The 20,451-nt window shown below is 33.7% G+C and overlaps 2 protein-coding genes and 1 pseudogene across 2 annotated transcripts; all 3 read left to right on the top strand.

The window, feature by feature from the left end:
- The first annotated feature begins 4,256 nt into the window (after window positions 1-4,256).
- Window positions 4,257-7,278, top strand: LOC120190391 (annotated as a pseudogene).
- Window positions 7,279-8,621: 1,343 nt separating this feature from the next.
- Window positions 8,622-13,363, top strand: LOC120190390 (protein FREE1-like). Its single transcript, XM_039193477.1, is given in 11 exon segments — window positions 8,622-8,993; window positions 8,996-9,751; window positions 10,049-10,135; window positions 10,262-10,393; window positions 11,315-11,446; window positions 11,564-11,629; window positions 11,723-11,833; window positions 12,385-12,477; window positions 12,587-12,620; window positions 12,890-12,960; window positions 13,049-13,363. Coding segments are annotated over 11 exon segments (1,791 nt in total). The 5' UTR covers window positions 8,622-8,762; the 3' UTR covers window positions 13,127-13,363.
- A 2,299-nt stretch (window positions 13,364-15,662) lies between these two features.
- On the top strand, window positions 15,663-17,978 carry LOC120190018 (GDSL esterase/lipase EXL3-like). Its single transcript, XM_039193146.1, has 5 exons — window positions 15,663-15,970; window positions 16,802-16,932; window positions 17,020-17,253; window positions 17,338-17,593; window positions 17,691-17,978. The coding sequence occupies exons 1-5, from the start codon at window positions 15,691-15,693 to the stop codon at window positions 17,882-17,884; spliced, it is 1,095 nt and encodes a 364-aa protein (XP_039049077.1). The 5' UTR covers window positions 15,663-15,690; the 3' UTR covers window positions 17,885-17,978.
- The last annotated feature ends 2,473 nt before the right edge of the window (window positions 17,979-20,451 follow it).

Raw genomic sequence — 20,451 nt, 5'->3', positions numbered from 1 at the left:
CTTACTAATAAACCTAATAATGATTTGAAATTACTATTAATCTAATGATTTGATATTTAATGATTTAATAATAATATGATTTAGTCATAATCACTAATAATTATTATTCTAAACTATTTAATGATTAGATTTGATACTAATCATTTAGTAATTATTACTAATAATAATGATTAGTTTGATAATATTTTTTATTTTTAAAAATAACAAACAAATTTGTTAGGCAAAACTGTCGAGATATATTTTTAAAACACACTAAATATTTTTAAACACAATATTTTTTAAAACGGAAATTATCTCGCACAAATAGTTTATTAATCTAATATAAACTTACTAACTAACTAATTTACACATACACAACAATAAAAAATGGACAACAAAAAATAAATTACTCACGTCTTTATGCCTTCTTCCTTTACTTTCTTTTCCTGCCTTGTTTCTTTCTTCGAATCAATCTGTACGTGGGCAAATATTGTGAAATAATGTCCTGTATGTGTAAACAAAATATTTATTTAAACAACAATAGCTCCCACAAATTAATTTTATATAATCTAATATATAATATACCTTAAACTAATAAACTATTTCTTTATTATAATAACTTAGTTAAAATAACAAACTAATTAAGCACTAATTAATTTTTTTATATATAACTTCAACTTCAACGAACAACCTAATATACGTTTAAAGACACTAACAAATTAATTAATATTTTTTATATTTAATAACTTAAACTAAGAAACTAATTAACTAATTTTTATATAATATAATATATAACTTAAACTAATAAACTAATATAATATAACTTAAACTAACAAACTAATAATTTACTAACAAACTAATTAACTAGATTTTAGTTTTACCCTAAACCCGAAACTAACAAACTAATAATTTCATATAATAAACTAAATTAAACAATAAAAAAATTACCTCACGAACTATGTTTGAGCCTTTATCTTCTTTTCTTCTTCTTCTTTTTCTTTCTCTCGGCAAAGTTTATATGTGCGGTTTTGCTTGTGCTTCTACCCTAAACCCCATATCCTTTATATAAAGCAACTGAGCGTTGGACAGAGTCATTAAATTTGACTGTTGAAGCAAATAATATTAGCATTGCATCGTATAACTATTGAGCATTGAAAAGCTGCAATTGAACAATAATATTTACTGCATTTGGCAGCTAAATTAACGTTGCAATAACGCAACTATGGATGCAACACATGCAACTACGGATGCAGGAATCTCCCAGCTATGATGCAACGCATGCAGTTACACAGGAATCTCCCAGAGCTTGGTCGCCGAGACTCCATGGCGACGACCTACACCGTTCGACGTGCATGCCCCATGCACAGTTCCCACGTCCCATGCACAGCTCCCACAACTCCCCCATGCCCCATGCACAGTTCCCACGTCCCATGCACAGCTCCCACAACTCCCCCATGCATGCTCTAATACTATTTGATTGCATGACGACCTACACATGCAAACCACATAGGTCGCTTGGATGCCATGGCGACCTACAAGGTCGCCCGGATGCCATGGCGACCTACGAGGTCACAGTAGAATTCACCCCATTTTAGCAATTAATCTGGGATGTGTATTATATCGTGAATAAAAAAGTTCGAGAACATTATCTCGTGAATTCACCCTACAAATTGTATTCAACTATCGCAAACTCATGTAGTTGAACAACAGAAAATGAAAACCAACCGCTTTTGCTCAACGAACCTTAATTGATTCAACGAATCCCAGCCTTAAAAACCTTGTGAGCACTGAACATTATCAACCTTATCTTTTCAAAATCCAAAGGACTTCCCGATAGGGATGGGCACCGGGCAGGTCGAGTCGGATTTTTGGTTATCCCAATCTCGACTCGAAAATATTTTATTAATATCCGATCTCTTCTCGTCCCGATAATTTATAGGTTTTCTCCCGTCTCGAACTCGTCCGAATTTTAGACTATAAACCCGACCCCTACCTGAATATATCAATATTTTAAATATTTTAAATAATGTATTTTATAATAATATATTTATAATCGTTTATTATATTTTATAATAATTTACTATATTTTTAATAATTAAATAATGCAGTTGAGAAAATAAATTCTCCCTTTCCTTTTTCAATTACAAAAGCTAAAAATTACAAATCATATCCAACTATCGCAAACGCATGGAGTTGAGCAACAGAAACGAAAACAAAATACTTTTGCTCAACAAACCTTAATTGGTTCGACCAATCCCAGGCTTAAAAACCCTGGGGGTGGTATGGAAAGCACCGCGACAGTATCACCTCCTCTTTTCGAAATCCAAAGGACTTCCCGAACCAGTAACCCAAGATCGTTCAGTAATAAGTATACATGCTTAGATAAAAAAATCTTTAGAGATCTTTCTCTTCAAGAAAATTCAAAATTCAAAATTATCTGCAAATTTCTTAAATAATGCCGTTGAGAAAATAAATTCCCCATCACCCGAGCCATTCTTTTCTCTCACGCGTTGTTCTTTTTCCCACGCATTATCTGAGATTTTTACCGAAATCACGAGTACACAAAGTACAATTTTAAAAATTTCTGCGAATTTTGGAACAAGCTCGGGTATATATAGCCTGAGAAAGTTAGGGCTCTACTGTTTTAAATACGCAGGCTACTTCTTTTTACCGTTAATACCCTCCACGCATCTTCTGTATTTATCACAACCTCTTCATTGAATTTTTTATTGTTATATTAGGTCGTTTTTGTAATTTGGTTGTTTTACCGAGAATACCCTCAACACATCTCGTGTATTGCCAACCTCTTCATTGAAAATTTTAGGGTAAGCTATAAGAATGATCATTTACCTTTTATTTTTTTACATTTTTGCTCACCAAATTTAATAGAAGCTAAGTTTTAATTACGTTATTATTTTATTTAATTTTGGTCACTGAAATAAGTTTAAATTTTTTTAACCCCTAAATTTTAAATAAAATACAAATCATGGGCTTTTTGTAAATACAAAATAGTTTAGGGATGCATTTTCAATTATCCCTTTTTACTTTTCTTCAACCTCTACTTCGCCCAAACTATAGTTTTCCGCCACTGGCGCCGCACACCCCTGTCCATAGGTTGTTCATCTTTCCTGTCGCAAATCAATCCGACTTTGAGGCTAAGGTCGATGAAAATCATACCAAAACCCAGTACCAAATTTTCCTAAAACCAAAGCAACATCATCATTAGAGACAATTTCAGGCTTCGTTACAGTTTCGTTGTTGGTGATGAATTTAATCCCCGACCAGGGAAGTAACACAATGGTCAAAGCGAAAACCACCGATCGATCAAGGAGCTTGAAAACCCTAGAACGAATAACCTTGACCATCAAATGTGTACCAAATGCAAATTAATCTAATTTCCCCATAGCGCTTTTTGTTGTGACATTTGGTTTTCATTAAGAGGTGAAAGGGAAAACAATAAAGAAGAGTAGAGAAAGAAAGGGACAAAAGAGAGGCAAATTTAGCGGGTGCAAAATCGGGCGGCGATGTGATTCCCACCCACGAGAGCAACACGAGTGCTTTGCGTTCTCGACCAAATTAATAACAATTCCTTCATATGTAGAGCCTCCATCATTTTTGCCCTTTTTATACCCAGATTTACTAATTCATGCAATAATATTTTTTTAAGAACGCATGGCTAAAATACACCGACGACCATCAGATATAGACTGATTTTCATTCAAGCAAACATTGGTGGTGGCTTTGGTTTTGGGGGAAATTGGTATTGGGTTTTGGGAAAAATTTTATCGACTGTAAGCTCAAAGTCAGACTGATCGACAACGAGAAAGATGCATATGGACGGGGTGTGTGGCATTAGTGGAGGAAAACTATAGTTTGGTAGAGTGGAGGATGCAGAAAAGCAAAAAGGGATAATTGAAAATTTATCCCTAAACTATTTTATATTTACAGAAAGACCCATAATTTGTATTTTATTTAAATTTCAGGGCTTAAAAAGAATTTAACCTTTTTATTAATGTGTCATGTCATCAACTTAAAGGTATTTAACATCTCAATTATCAAAACTTAATAAAACGATAACGTAAGTGACTAAAACTTATGTTTTTGAATTTGATGAGTAGAAGTATACAAAAATAAAAGGTAAGTGATCATTCATATAGTTTACCCAAATTTTTAATGTAGCATTTGGTCGTTTCAGTAATTTAGTGAAGTTACTTTCTCTTGAATTGTTCATTTTCCCTTTTTAATTATCATTATTTTTGTAGGTGAGTACTGAAGGCGATGTCGTTTTGTTTCGTGGACGAAGCAAATGCCACGTAGACGAAGCTTAAACCCTAAACCTTGCGGTTCAAGTCTTTAACCAAGAACAGCTGAAATTCGAGAAGTTCTTGAAACTACGATTTCGTTTTTGTAGCAATGAGAAAGGTCAACGGACTTGCTACGCTAAGCAGAGCCTTATCCTGCGGCGGCGCCATTGAGCCACGGATGGTTCAAGCGGCGTTGATGAGTACATGCTCTTCTTCATCGTCAAATTCTCACATTTTCTCGCAGAAACTCGGGGAGCGATTGGGGTTATCGCGTTCCTCCCTTGCGCGTAGTGTTGCCGGGACCATGTTGTTTTCTGCAGCAGCATCGTCTCTGGCTCACTAAGGAGAAGCCTCCCTCTGAGAAGTTCCTTCCTAAGGAAGTTGTTCTGTACCAGTATGAAGCTTGCCCTTTTTGTAACAAGGTTAAAGGTAAATAATTTCACTCTCTATTGTAGCAAATACCACGTTCAGTTATTATCCACGTTTTCCTGGAATTTTATTTCCTTTGTTTTCTTATAGAAATGAGCTCCAATGAAGAATAAGTTTAGAAATGAATGGCGGATTTTAGTTTAGAATAATCATAAAAGATAAATTTAGCTTTTTGATTTTTTAAATTATACATATTGTGTCATTATAGTCCTATCCTTTTATTAGGGTCAAGTAAGCTCTCTAACTATTATTCGGAGGGCTTAATTTGCCCTAATAGCGATGGATTATTTCATCAGCATGCTAAAATTTGAGTGAAAAATGCTTGTAAAAACAAATTATTTTATTAAAACGGGAAAATGACTAAATATGTGCTTGACAATTTGACTTTCAACTCTGCCTTCCTTTTCATACCCTTCCTTTTGGTGAATGCATAAAGCTTTATTTGATTGATAATTGTAAGGGGTTGTGACAGTTGAGATAGTGATACTGATAACATATTGATTTGTGTTGTTGATCAAATAGCTTATTTAGTGTGAAGTCTTGGAACTGAAGCATATCAATAGTATGATCTTGTTCTGTTGTTTAAGAATAAATGAACTCCTTAAAGTTATTATAATCGGTGGAATCTGTTTTTACACGTCATTATTAGTTCATAAACTGTAATAGTTTACCATAACTCATTCTGAGATGAAGTGAAGTGAATTTAATTTTCATTTGATCCTCAAAATGTTATTAACAGAACCCCCCACCTTCTTCTTTTCTTTCCATCCCTGCCCCATTTCTTTGAATTACAGCATTTTTGGATTATTATAACATTCCATATAAAATTGTGGAAGTCAACCCAATCAGCAAAAAGGAGATCAAGTGGTCTGATTATAAGAAGGTGCCTATACTCAAAGTTGATCATGAACAGATGGTTGATTCTTCAGGTTATTTTCCCTTTATCAAACTTTCGTCTATTTTTTTGCTTGTTTGAAGATTGCCAATTGTTTATGAGGAATATTCTATCAGATATTTAGACAAAATTCATATTACTCCTATTTTGAAGAATTTTCATATAATGGTTGATTACTTGATTTATTATCAATATGGAGGTTTCATTATAATTTATGGTGGAAATACAATGATGTAGGTGGGTGGATAATCACCTGGTTCATGTTTTATCACCAAACATATATCGGAGTACTTCTGAGGCACTTGAATCATTTGACTACATCACCACTCATGGTAAGATTATCTTTTCCTCTACATTCAAAGATCTATTTATATCTACTTAACGTAGGTGGAAGATATATTGCTTTTATAATTTTTCTCTGTCTACCATTTTTTGTTGTAGTATTATTTTATTTCTTTTGCGATTTTTTGTTGCCAAAGATGGCGATTAACTATTTGTAATGGATGGGAGGATATTTACAGCTATCTTCATTTTCTGGTGTTGTTTTAACTCTAGGTTAATAATTAACTTTGAATGAAGTCGGCACTTGGTTATTTCATGGTTATTGTTGAGGTTGATGTGCAATGTTTTACTTTGGTTTTAGTATATGAGCCTTCCTTTAACATGTTATTGTTCTCTAGTCTTTTTCTAAATCATTATTTTTATTGTCAACATCAGTCGTGCTGGGTATGTCCTTTTTTGAAGTATATTTTACTTGGCCATTAATAACTTATATAAGCTTCCACATCAGTCGTGCTGGTATGTCCTTTTTTGAAGTATTTTACTTGGCCATTAATAATAATAAGCTTATCCAATAATCATGCTTCAATTAATATTCTTTAGTCGATTACTTGCACAACTAAAACTTGTTTAATCTTTAGTTAGGGAACTTAATATTCTTTGCTTGTGTCATGCTCTAAAAACTAGAAAGGATGATATTCTGGTAATCATATTTGGTTTATGTGTTTTTTTTATAAATGTAGGTAATTTCAGTTTCACTGAGAGGTTTGTAGCGAAGTATGCTGGAGCAGCGGCTATGTATTTTGTCTCAAAGAAACTGAAGAAGAAGCACAACATTACTGATGAGAGAGCAGCCTTGTATGAAGCTGCTGAAACATGGTTGGATGCCTTGAAGGGACGGCATTATCTTGGTCTGTTTCAGTTTACATTCATACATAATATAGTGCGATATTGACGAAATACATGATATGTTCTATTTACAAGCATTAACTTCTCTGTGTAATAATCAGGTTGTTCAAAACCCAATTTAGCCGACCTTGCTGTTTTCGGTGTTCTGAGGCCTATCCGGTATCTAACGTCTGTTAAAGATATGGTGGAACATACACGTATTGATGAATGGTATAGTCGGATGGAAAATGCCGTGGAAGAACCTGCTAGAATTAAGGAGTAAGATGACAATTTTGACTGCTGGAAAAGAAGTTCCAGCCCGATCAATGGGAATTTTGTGAGCAATAGAGTACTTGAAAATAATAATGCAAGTAGTGAGACTTCCTACTAATAGGCAAGTGTGCTCGGGATGAGTTTACTTTTTTTCAGTTCAATGGGATGAGATTACTTCTATTTTATTAAAAAAAAACTGGTGTTGTATGAATAATTTTACCTTTCTCATATGACAACCAGAATTTTCTTATGTAGCTCATGCTAGTAGCTGTTATCTTCCTCTTTGAACGAGTTGTTATTTTGCGTAGTTACAGAATTACAATAACCTTAGTTGTTTTCTTCAGAAAGTTTGAAATCTTTAAAGCTACATTTGTATTTAAGGGTACCTGTTTGACACTTTCAACTTAATTGTGCATGCAAATGAAGCCTTAGTTTATAAGGTTGCCATTTACAAAGTCACAACTTGACTGTAGGTTTTCTACAGGTAAAGCCATCAAACCAACTGTGGAGATTTAACATGTTTGTTAACGACTATGCGTCGTTTATTAAAATAATAATTGCATAGTCTAGGCTGGATGGTGAAAGGAGATACTAACCATATCAGTAGGAGTTACGGGAAAAAATTCTTCCCCAAATACTAAAATTAAGTCCTTAAATTGCCATATTTTTTCGTTAAGTTTCTAAACTTATTTTTCGGTGAAAATAAATCCTTAAATTATCATATCACATGTTACAACTTTAAGTACCTAATTTTGTCAAGATAAATTTATTTGTCGAGATAAGTACCTAATTTTGTATGATATGTCAACATCCCATTGGTCGGAAAAAATTATAGGACTTGAAATGATTATATATAATAGTTTAAGGACTTTAAGAGAAAAAGAAATATAGTTTAGGAGTTTATTTTATTTTAAGTCAAATATGTATAAAATGTATTCTACCCATAAACCAACTATTAGATTTGCTTAAGTGGTTTAGACGTTGTCAGATTTTATAATTTGCTTGAGTTTGAATTTCTTAAAGCAATTTTCTTTATTTTCTTAGCATTAACTACAGTATAATGTATGTATAAAATGTGTAATCTACGTCACAAGTGAAGGGTTTGACTTAGTGGTAAGTGCTTGCTCAACTCTCCCTCGAGTCATCATTTGATTAAAGGTATGAATTTATGAGATTAAATTTTAAAATTAGGATCAAATTGATAAAATATGTAAGTATTGAGTATTAAATGTGTAATTACATCAATTTTGTTAACTTTAACATCAACTCCTCCATCAAACTGACTTGGTTGACATCATTTTGAATAATTAAATGGTTTGATTGGCAAAATTATAAGATTAAATTAAATTTTTGCTATAATTAAATGGTTATGGGTATAGTTTATCCTATATTATATAAGCTTACATCCTAATAATTTTATTTTTAAAAGTGATATTCCATTTTGTAAATAAGAAGTCTCTTTAAACTTCAGTAATTAGAAGCGTCATTAGCCCAAATAGCCTAACATTGGCTGCATTTTATCATCCAAATGGGTGGCCTCTTGTTCTTTGGTTTGGGCCTCACCCATCTAAGATCGTCCCAATTCCGAGTCACCGTCGACTCTGACTCTGCAACCAATAGAAGATAGGAATCGGGGAGAAAGAAATAAAACCTAAACCAAATTAGTCGTCGCAATTCTCTCTCGGCAAACGCAGGGAATTTTCGTTAGATCAGCGATGCAGCAAGGAGATTTCAGCTCCTATTATCAATATCCCTACAATTCAAACCCCAATCCTAATCCAAACCCTAACCCGAACCTCAATCCAACGCCAGCCGAATTTCACCAACCACCTTACGCATCTGCACCACCTTTTAGCTCCGGTTATGCCTCCTCCGATTATTCCGTTTATCCTTCAAATTACCCTCCCTATTCCCAAAATGTTGATGCTGTCCCTCCCGCTGCTTCCTCTCTTATACTCATCCACCATCAGCCACAATGATTCCACCTGCTCCGGCGATAACTCCCCAATCTTCTTTCAATCAACAACCCATTGCGCCACCATCGGCCACCGCAGCTCCTTTCCCGCCTTATGATTCTCAATTTCCTTATCAGCCACCGACTTCCCAGCCTCATTATTACCAGCCGTATGATCAACACCAGACGGCTTCCAGCTATGGCCCTTCTCCGCCAAACCCTAACCCCACGCCTAATCCACCTTACTATTCAAATCCGTATGGCCAAGTGGGATCATCGGCATCATCTGTTCCTCCCGCTTATGAAAACACTTGCGACAATTCAATAAAATTGGAACATGGTGGTGCCGGTTATTTCGATGATAAATTTAGAGGAGGTTATAACCTCAGCAGATCTGATTTTGGATCTGATCCCTATGGTAAGAGATCGGATAGCTATTCACGATATGATGACGACGGTGGTTACGGTGATGAGGTTTATGCTTATCAAGGAGGAAAGGTGGAGCCTTATGGGGCACGTGGCACTGCTCCAAAATCGTCAACTTGGGTTCAATTTGATGATTATGGGCGGTCTATTAATTTCCCTTCTGCGAAGGCCTCGTCTGGTGGGTCAGGTTCATCTGCTGGTAAGATTTTGAAGGCGGTGCCTAAGGCTGAGACCGAGCAAGATGAAAAAAGTGGTGTCCAGAAGTTTCGTGTTAAGTTGTTGTCTGAAAGTGGAGCACTTGGTCCCATGGATGTGCTTTGCCAGGTAACTTTTAATTAAATACCATTGGTGTTGATTTACATTTGGTTGGTGAGATTAAGTTTCTGAGAATTTAATTCATCCATGTTGTTTATGTTGTTGAATTGTTGGAATTTAAACTGGATAGTTGAAACGCTTTGCAAGTTTCTTCAAATTTTAGTCTGACAAGTCCCATAGTTCTGTATGATTTATCAACATTGTAAGTCATATTTATATTACTAATGAATAATTGTGTTTTCTAGCCCTTTTATTTATTTCTCCGGCTCTTTGAACTCATGATTCAGCTTATCTTTTTGGTGTCAGATTGGTTTAGATGGTATTCGTATGCTTGAGCCTAGCAGCGGCCGAACATTGAGAATATATCCTCTTGAGAACATCACAAGATGTGAAGTGAGTTGCCTAGTACTTTTATTTTCTTCCTCCCCCTGCTCCCTCCCCATTGTTTTTCTTTGTGATTTTCTGTCTTTGAATGATGTGGGCATTGTAATAAAAAAAGAATATTTTCTTCTGATGTAGGTGTTGGACTCATCTACCTTGGCATTCTGGTCCAAGAGCACTGTTGACATTGAACCAAGGCGAATCAGGTTGCAATCAAACAGTTACACTACAAACACTCTTCTGGATATTGTAACAGCTGCAACTGTACAGGTCAGTCTGAGAGAGTTGTAATTTTCTTGTTAGAATGAACTGTTTCGTATGACTTCATACTATCATGGTCGTCTACTTTTTTCTGTTCTTGTGGTTTGTGTATTATTGATCCATCCCTAAGATATTTCAATTCTTCAGTTAGAAGAGAAGTTGTTGCTCTATATAGTGTTGTTTTTATGATTCTTGGTGTGGCATGTTGAATCATACTTCGATGGATTCAGCATATATGCACAAGATACACATACTTAAAGACTCAATGCAGACTTGTTTATTAATTCATTTATTTGCAGAAAGATGCATACACATGTGTGCAAAATCAGCTAATCTGTATTCAGGAATCCGGCAGTTCTAATTTTTCACTTCACCGATTTATACTCTTGTTTCATTTTTCTTTTTTTCACTTTCCAATTTCCATATTTATAGTAAACTTTTCCATAGCTTAACATGCGTGCGTCTGAGTTTTAAACTCCATTTGATATTTAGGAGGGTTGGAAGGAGCAACGCAGTGAATTATCATTGAACATCGTTTGTTATAGCTTAAGAAAATATGATCTGTAAGAATAATCTTATTTCTCTTAATATGGCATTGTGATTGAAGTGTCTTCAGAAGAGAGTGCATTGCAAGATATATATGTCGTCTGGAGCACTCAATTTTTTAATAATAAGCCTTTTATTCACGTGAAGGATACGAGGGTTTGTCATTCTACTCTTGTCCGGTTCCTGTAGGCTGTAAGCTTATGTGCATTTAATGTTTTTTCAATTTTTTTCTTCCGATACCTTGTTGGTGAATTTCCCCAATCCTCGTACATGAATGACTTGATTCCTTTCTTTTCTTTTCCTTTGATTGGTACATCAGGCTTGTGTAGAGCTTTGCATATGTATGTGTCTTGATGACTTTACTCTTTCATATGTTTATTACAGATCAAGGAGATGGGTTGGAAAAGTAGGCCTCCTGAACCTCTAAAGACTGCTGAACAATCTGCAGAAAAGAAGAGAGGAATTGCTGATTGGATGAATATTATAAAGCCTGGTGTTGAGGAGAAAGATCATTGGGTAAAAATTAGAGTTCCAAATATGTTTTCCCCCTTTCACCTAGATATTGCAGGTCAAATAAAATCATATTTAAGAAAGCTAATTGCGGGCTTATCTCAATATTCTTTTTCTCGCTAGGTCCCTGATGAAGCTGTTTCAAAGTGCACAGCATGTGCAACAGATTTTGGGGCCTTTGTACGGAAGGTATGGCAGCCCCTCTGTTTTTGGAAAAGATCCCCTGCTTGCATACTTTCACAATTTAAGCTTTAACGCATCGTTCCCCCTTTTCTATTTCAGCACCACTGCAGGAACTGTGGGGATATTTTCTGTGACAAGTGTACCCAAGGTAGAACTGCTCTAACTGCTGATGAGAATGCCCAACCAGTTAGGGTTTGTGACCGATGCATGGTATGGTTATCAATCAGTTTCTTACCTCCATTCTTTCATAGCAAAATAGTATCTGGTTATTTATCATGTTAATGGTCTTTAACAACTTAGCATAACAGTTAGGCATTGGTGTGTGATAAGAATCAGGATGACAAGAACATATTTTACAGATTGTAAGCGAACTTGGTTGAACATGTTGAGCATCTGTATTTCTATAGTGCATCTGTATTTCTATAGTGTCCTTTATTTTGAAATCTATCTTTAGGTGACTGACCAATGCAAGAGCCATGAAAGAGTCTAATATCTGTTTTCTTGTGGTGTAGTCTTGAAATCCTTTTCTTCTCTGCCCTCAAAGCTATTGTTTAAAGTGGTTAGACAACTGAATTTGATTATGCAGTTCAAGGGTAGGTTGATGCAGGGAAGATTGAGCATATTGTTCATAGTTGTTTGCTGAATGATGAAAGAATTTTAAGTTGTTCATAGTTCCTTTCAGTTTTTTGAAAATATTTATTGGGGAGAGACCTTTATATGTAGAATACCTATCATTCTTGGTTCTTTTTGTTTTGTTATAGGCTGAAGTCACTCGGAGGCTGAGTAATGCCAAGGAAGCAGCAAGTAAACCTACTGTGTTACAGAGTCATGAGGATCTTGCTAGGAAGCTTCAGGTATGCATCAGTTTGGAACTGTATGATTTTAATATTGATCTTAAAGCAACTTAAGATAAACTAGCTGAATCACTTATGTGAATTGTCCAATTATGATGACTTATGACAGGAGGAGATGGGAAAAGGTCGCAGTGCATTATCAGGTAATTTTGGTACCCCGAGTGTTGTATGATATTGTGAAACAAGATACTTGCACAGACATGTATGCACAATATAATATTAGTAAAAAAAATGGAAGAGCTTATAAATGTGTCATACTCATGGTGTTGCTTGAATAATAGAGACAGTTTTAACTCCAATGACTGATGTAGCTGGGTGAAAAGTCAGGGTAGGATATGTTGTAGGACACATTTAATAAAGGGGGAAATATAATATTATGTGGACCTTTCTTTTTATGGTTTCATTTTGGTAGGCTCCAAGTCTAACGGATCTGGTAGGCGGATGAAGGAAGTTGCCTGTCCTACCTGCACTGTTCATTTGCAGGTCTGTAATCCATGTGCCAAACCATTTGAGGACCGCAAAGCTTATTGTATTCTTCCTGTAGTTTTGCTGAATTTGAGAATTTTTGCAGGTGCAAGTTCCCAGCTCAGGCTCCGAGACCGTTGAATGTGGGGTGTGCCAGCATCCTTTCCTTGTCAGTGCCCATTGATCATGGGCTTTTGTCACCAGCAAAGGCTCCTAATTTTCTCAATTAATTTCTTGTTGAGGTTGTGATTATAATAAAACTAATATGGATTAGGTTTGTGTGTTCATTTATTTGTTCAACCTGTCGGACCCCTTGGCCATCCCTTCAAGCCATGTCTGTTTATAAGTTTTACAGATCCTTTTTATTTATAATTATGACGAGAGTGCTTCCCGGTACAACGGTTGCGCTTGTTTTCTTGTATGTTTTATGCTCTTGCAATGGTGGGGTAAGTGGGAATAAGATCTACTTTAATTACATGCATTTGATGACTGCACCATACTAATTCAACTTATAATTTACAAGTCTCACGAGGAATTTAACTTTTACACTGAGTTTTTTTTTTTTTTGGTTTAATCACTTGAATTGATCGATTGTTCCAAATCGGATTCTACAAAGGCCCAAAGTTGAGAGTAATCTTTTCAATTTAATTTGCTTCATTTGTAAATGTTAGGAGTATAACAAGAATTAATCTCCTACCATTACATCAGCAATCGAAATCAACTGATTGCCGGTTTATCATATACAAATTTGAGATCAGTTAATTGATATAATAATCTTGTGGTTGTGGGTTGCACAGCTTCCTCTAAAAGATTAACCTTTCAATTTTCATCCCACGTCAAATCTTTTAGATGATTCAAAGATTTCGCATTAATGTTAAAATCAAAATTAACCACGACTTGCTTCGCCAAATAGTTTGTTGTCCAATATCATAAAGATGAGCAGATGGGAGATTTCAATGACCGTTGGCTGGTTTGGTTCATAACAATTGAGTCTAAGATGTTAATTCTCTTAAATTTTATAAGCATTTGCAGAATTGCACTCCTACTTCACCATTAAAGACACCTGTTGCAGAGAGCAGAGGGTGGTTTAATGATCAGATTCATAGTTTAGTTATAGACATTATTTATTCTTGAAGTTTTAAGTTTCCCAACACCAAAATTAAATGGTTCAAGTAAGGAAGTTAGGTACTATTAAGCAACATCTAGTAATGCTATAAGCAATTCTAAATTCAACATCACATGAATAGTGCAACGGAAGGAGATGATATGTGCATGCAATACCGTGGTGTCTTGTACTTGTATAGACATCCAATTATATATGGAATTGAGTTGAATTAGACTTTTGAATACGAAAAAATTTCTCCTAACATTATTACTTATTCGTTTACAAGATTTAAATTCAAAATCTTACAGATAACCTAAGAACATCAAATATATCACCAATCAACAAATAGATTACATCCAATTAGTTAATTACACTTAAAGATCCAATTAATCTAATAAAATTGACAACTTGGCACAAGGAAGAATCTCTAATTTCCAAACTACTTTAATTTTGTTTCATAAAGATTCTGTTTGTGTTAAAGGAGATAACTACGGTTCATCTTTTCGCCTTTTTTCCACCTTTCCACACGAGGTCTTGGTCAAGACCTAGCTCTTTTTCCAACTTGTCCAATTGCTTTATAACAATCTTTCCATGCGTCACAAATATGCTGTTGTGGCTTCAGTCATCTTAAACGGGAGTTCAATTTCTTTTTTGATAAAAAATGTTCGGCAAATGCTCTAATTTAAGCTTTGAGTTTTTGGACTTGTGTGTGCTTCAAATATAGAAGGAATCCATCACTAGTAAGAATTCCAAAACGTAGAACCAAGTTCAAGCACATTTAAGCTATAACAATTAACAATCGCTCATTTGATTAGTGTTATTTGTTTTATTGATCGTATTTAGAGTTTGCGGTCATTCATCTTCATAATATAACCTCCATCCTTCGGTTATTTGTTCCTACGCGCCTTGTGAATCTTGATCTTTTTTTTTGAATTAATCACTGATATCCGATCTATTGACCGACTAATCCAAATCGGGTACTGCAGAGGCGAGAGCGACTCTCCCAACCCAGTTTACTCCATTCACAATCGTCAAGATTGGAACCCCTGACCTTACTTAAGGGACCTAGTACCTCATCCCACTAGACTAATTGGTTGTTGGTTGTGAATCTTGATCTTTAATCCTCGTGTACTTGAGCAGTTGAGCTGGTACAACAGTTTTCAACTTAAAATTAATTAACTTAAATATATAATTTAATATTGGTTAAAATATGCTCCTAATCCTTGGCTTTTCTTAGATTTGGAATCCAATCCTTCTACTTTTTTTTAATTAAAAATTCAAGTCTGGTTACTAATTATATTAAAATAAATCGGTTACGTTCGTTACTGTTAAACCCTCTATCTTTGAAAAACTTTGACTTCAAACGCTTAAACTGATTGGAGTAAATAATAAAATTTGCATCGTCTGCGTTTCATGTTTCTATAATATCTTTAGTTACACTAAAACAACAGACATTTTAAATTATCCAAGTTCTGAAAATGACTGCATTGTTTTGCTTGCATTTCTGATGTCAGTTTTAAATATGTCTACGTGGCGTTGGATGAAATCCTGTGGTTTGCATGTATAAAAAGGCCAAGAAGCACGAGTGAGAACACAAACAACCTTTGATCAAAGTCGAGTATCACATAAAAAATAATTCCGGAATGGAACTGACATTTTCCTCAGCTTCCTCAACCGCTTGGCTGTCTCGTCTGTTGGTAATATTTTCACTTTTGATATTCAAAACGACGGCATTGATAAAGCTACCACCGAATGAAATGGTTACCGGTGTTATGGCGTTTGGGGATTCAATTGTTGACCCCGGAAACAACAACAATCTCCCCACTCTTATCAAGTCCAACTTCCCCCCCTACGGCCAAGATTTTGAAGGCGGTGTTCCAACAGGAAGGTTTTGCAACGGAAAAGTCCCTTCCGATTTCATAGGTACTAATTAATCAAATCTCTCTCTTTCTCACGTATCCTATAATTTTCCCTATGCTTCATCTTCTTGTTTTAGTTTGTAGCCAAGTTTCTTCTTCTTCTTCCTCTTCTTCTTCTTCTTCTTGCATCTCAGAGAAAATCAAACTGAAAAACATCTGGTGTTGGCTTATCACTTTGACAAACTACATATATATTATTCTTCTCTTCTAGTACGTCAAAACGGGACGGGAAACAAAAACTACTCTTCATACATTAACTTTAATGGTTGTCTGTAGGATGGAATAATTGTAAATGTTATACATCATCTTTATTTACTACATACATTCTTTACTTATACGAACAATTAGTTAAATTTCTTAACAGTGTTAGTTATTTATTAATCGTGTATTATTAAATAAAATAAAAAAAAATTAATATTAAATCAAAATTTATCCCTGTTCTATGAATAAAAGTGCTCCTACAAATAGCAGAAATTTTCATGAAAAATATTCACTTTCAGTAGCATTATCTGATTAATTATTTTCTGTATTATGTCAAAGGTGTACATACGTCATAAGCTTTCAGCGTATCTAAAATTGTACTATATATTATACATACATATAAATTTACCTTTTTTCGGAGTATAAGTTTTTGAACTTTAAAAAATATATATCAATGTATTCTTTTGATTAATATTAATATTTTTTTCTATCAACTTATGTTATTTTAATATGATATTTTTTAGAATTGATTAATTTTTAATAATTATTTTATAATTTTAATAACTTTTTAGAGTGACAGATGGAATAATGAGGTGAGACTCACTTTTCTTTTCTTTGTTTAAACAATCTTCAGCTAAAGAACTGGGAATAAAAGATACAGTGCCAGCATATTTGGATCCAAATTTAAAACCTCAGGATCTCATAACAGGAGTAAGCTTTGCGTCAGGTGGCAGCGGATATGATTCTTTGACTGCCCAACTGGTGGTACATAATATTTCTTCTTAACTAAAACTTCCTTTTGTTAATTACCTTTGTGTTTCATTCTTGCTTCTTACCAATGTCGTTTATCAGTCCGTAATATCGATGCCGGCCCAGTTAGATCACTTCAGAGAATACATAGCGAAGCTGAAACAACTTGTTGGAGAAGAGAGAACAAAGTTCATCTTGGCCAAGAATTTATATCTGGTTGTAGCAGGTAGCGACGACCTTGCCAATACCTATTTTGTTCTCCGTGCCAGGAAATTGCAGTACGACATTCCCGCTTACACTGATTTAATGCTTAACTCGGCTACACACTTTTTAAAGGTATTTCAAATCTTCATGCCAACACATTAATCATTTAGCCTTGAAAGTTCATTATTATCATTATTTAATGAAAAATACTGGAAGGAACTGTATGGTTTGGGAGCAAGAAGAATAGGGGTGTTTAGTACACCTCCAATCGGCTGTGTGCCATCACAAAGAACTTTGTCAGGAGGGATTGAAAGGGGATGCGCAAATGATTATAACGTGGCAGCTAGATCGTTCAATAAAAAGCTATACGCAGCGTTGAATTCCCTTGGAACAAGCATGCCCGATGGGAGATTTGTGTACGTAGATATCTACAATCCGCTGTTTGATCTCATTAAAAACCCTGGAGAATATGGTAACTAAAACCTTACCCTTTAAACTCCTTTTTTTGTTGTTGTTATTTTACACAAGGCGGTCGTCAAAAACGACCGTTCAATTTGTGGGGTTTTCAGGCTTTGAAGTTGCAGACAAAGGCTGCTGTGGATTTGGGTACTATGAGGTAGCAATTTTGTGTAATAAATGGAGTCCAACTACTTGTACAAACGTCTCAAAGTATATATTCTGGGACAGTTATCATCCAACGGAGAATGCATACAGAGCCCTACTTCGCCCGCTCCTCCCGAAATATGTGAGCAAATTCTTTTGAACTGAGACCGTCTTCGATGATTTATAAACATATATATGGGCTTGAACTCCATGCAAGTCTTGAGTTATTATGTAATTTTCACTCTCTATATTAAGAAAATGCTGTAATTTATTTCCTCTTTGTAATGTTCTAGTTATCGAAAACTTAAAATCAATAATTATTTTGCGGTGGGAAAAATCTTAGCATGAATGTCAAACATTGATATCCACCATTAATATTATAAGGTTAAATTTATTAATAGACAATAAATTATGTGGAAATGATTTTTTTAGCCACCACACTTTCAAATATTATGTAATAGACATTAAACTTTAGATTTTATTATAAAATGGGCACAACGCGATTATCTATCTTTAAAGATGTGATGTGGCATGCTAAATTAATAGGGGGAAATCACATTTTACCCTTTAATTGTAACTAAAAATTCATTTTACTTGTAATTTTAATTAAAATAATATTTATTATGTTCATTGAATTGAAAATAAAATCGATATAAATAAATTAAATAATATTTTTAGTGTCATATTATAAATATCGAATTTATACCATATAAATTACTTAATACATTATTAAAAGTTAAGGATTATTTAAATTATTTTTATTTCAGTTTGGATGTATTTTTCTTATTAATATGACACTATAATTTTCTGAATGTATTTTAAAAAATGTGTTTAAACTTCTTAAGCAAAAGTCAAGTGCTTGAATCACATTGTTTAATAAAAAATAATTAAATTGTTTGATAATTCAATTTTTTTAAATCTGAAAATTATAAATTTTTAATTTTACAAATACAATCTTGATTAATAAATAATTAGTGATAAAATAATTTGATGAATGAAATTTTTTCAAAAAATTTATAATTTTCAATTTTAAAAATAAATTGTTTCCATATATTTTTCAAAAATATTCTAAATAGGGATATGATCTTGTTATACAATGTAAAACTAAAACTCTTTTAGTTTTACATATATTTACGACCGTTGGATGAGTGAAAATAGATGTTTGAGATTAAAAATAGGAAATGAGAAGATATTCACTGGAAAAAAATAAGTTAATTTCAGTCATCTATTTTCACTCATCTAACGGTCCTAAATCGTTGTAAAACTAAAGTGTTTTACATTGTGTAAGTGGATCCTAACCATTCTAAATATTCTAATTTCTTTTTAAAATTATTATTTAAAATATTGAAAAAATATCAAAAATGAAATTTTAGTTACAATTGAGGAGCCAATTAAAATATTTCCTATTAATTTAGCGTGACTTGTTATCCCTTAACAATATTTCATGGCCACCGTCTATTTTTTAATAAAATTCGAAGTTTAATAAATATTTTATAACTTTTAAAAATTCAATTACAAATGAAATGATTTTTATAAATTTAATATCTATTTATGAATTCTACTATGTTTTTATATTAATAGTATATATCAATACATATTATAAATGGTGCACATCAATATATATCACTCACTTATGGTGACTGAGATTGCTTGACGTATGCAATTATCACACCCTCTATTGGCTAAAAATCAGGTGGATATTAATGATATATTGTTGATAAACACGAAATATGGCTGAGAATTTTTAAGAAAAGAAAGGGCAGAAGCAAAACAGCAAAGACCAAATAAGGCATTATTGCTTTTCATAATTCTTGTTCCAATCGATCATTGGCCTACACCAAGACTTTCCACTCCCAGTTCAAGTCCCCATCAAATATACACGTATGAGTATTAATTTCAATGTCAAAGAAATATCCAAAGAGCCTTTTCTAAACTATTATTCTCTTAATATCTTTGTACCCTTTTCTTTTTTTACTTCTGTTTATTTAGTTAGTTCTCCTATTTTCTCCTATTATGTTTTTTTTTTTTGAGTTTTTTTTTTTCAATTTTAAATAAGAATATTTATCATTGTGATACGTTTTTCTTTGCTCTTTTAGCACGTGTTTCCTCTGCTCTTGTGACACGATGCTTATGATTTTTGGTATGTTTTTTGCATACCTTTACAGTAATTTTGGTGCTCACACAAACGACATTTTATTTTCTAATTGGTTTGTCGGTGGTCAAATATAGTCATATTCTCTCTTTGATAAAAGGTTATTTGCCAATATAATCAGAATTGTGTAACGTAGCAGCCTGCCAGATAGTTTGGTTCGCTCACCACTCCTTTATCACTTTGTAAGACGTCTCGTTCGACGGAGACAATGAGTTTTTTTTATGAAGGTTATTGAGTTCTTTTGATGTTGGTCGTCATTCTCGATGAAAGGTTTCGTTTTTCTTTGTATCTTTGGGTTTAATATTCTTATTTTTGTACGAATTTCTTGGTGACTATTGTTTCTATTATTTTCTCTTTATGTCGAGGTGCGTTGTAATTCTAATTCTTTCTTTCGTATTTATTAATAAAATTCAATTGAGGAAGAATATATATCCAAAGATATATATGCAAGTATTATATAAAAATATAAAATGAACAGTTAAGGAAACTTTTTTCTTTAATTCGTAATAAAGAAATCCATGTAATTATGGGTACTGGTTTTCGTTGCATTTCATAGTCTAATCTGATCACATCAA

The sequence above is a fragment of the Hibiscus syriacus genome, unplaced genomic scaffold (assembly GCF_006381635.1).
Source record: "Hibiscus syriacus cultivar Baekdansim isolate YM2019G1 unplaced genomic scaffold, ASM638163v2 tig00116962_pilon, whole genome shotgun sequence".
In the NCBI taxonomy this organism is placed as follows: Eukaryota; Viridiplantae; Streptophyta; class Magnoliopsida; order Malvales; family Malvaceae; genus Hibiscus; species Hibiscus syriacus.
The sequence above is the reverse complement of the archived record's forward strand: the minus strand, read 5'-3'. Positions and strand labels throughout refer to the sequence as shown.

Coding starts and splice junctions, on each gene's coding strand:
- LOC120190018 (XM_039193146.1), top strand. CDS start 15,691: ATGGAACTGACATTTTCCTCAGCTTCCTCAACCGCTTGGCTGTCTCGT. Junction 15,971..16,801: donor AGTCCCTTCCGATTTCATAG/GTACTAATTAAT, acceptor AACAATCTTCAG/CTAAAGAACTGGGAATAAAA. Junction 17,254..17,337: donor CGGCTACACACTTTTTAAAG/GTATTTCAAATC, acceptor AAATACTGGAAG/GAACTGTATGGTTTGGGAGC.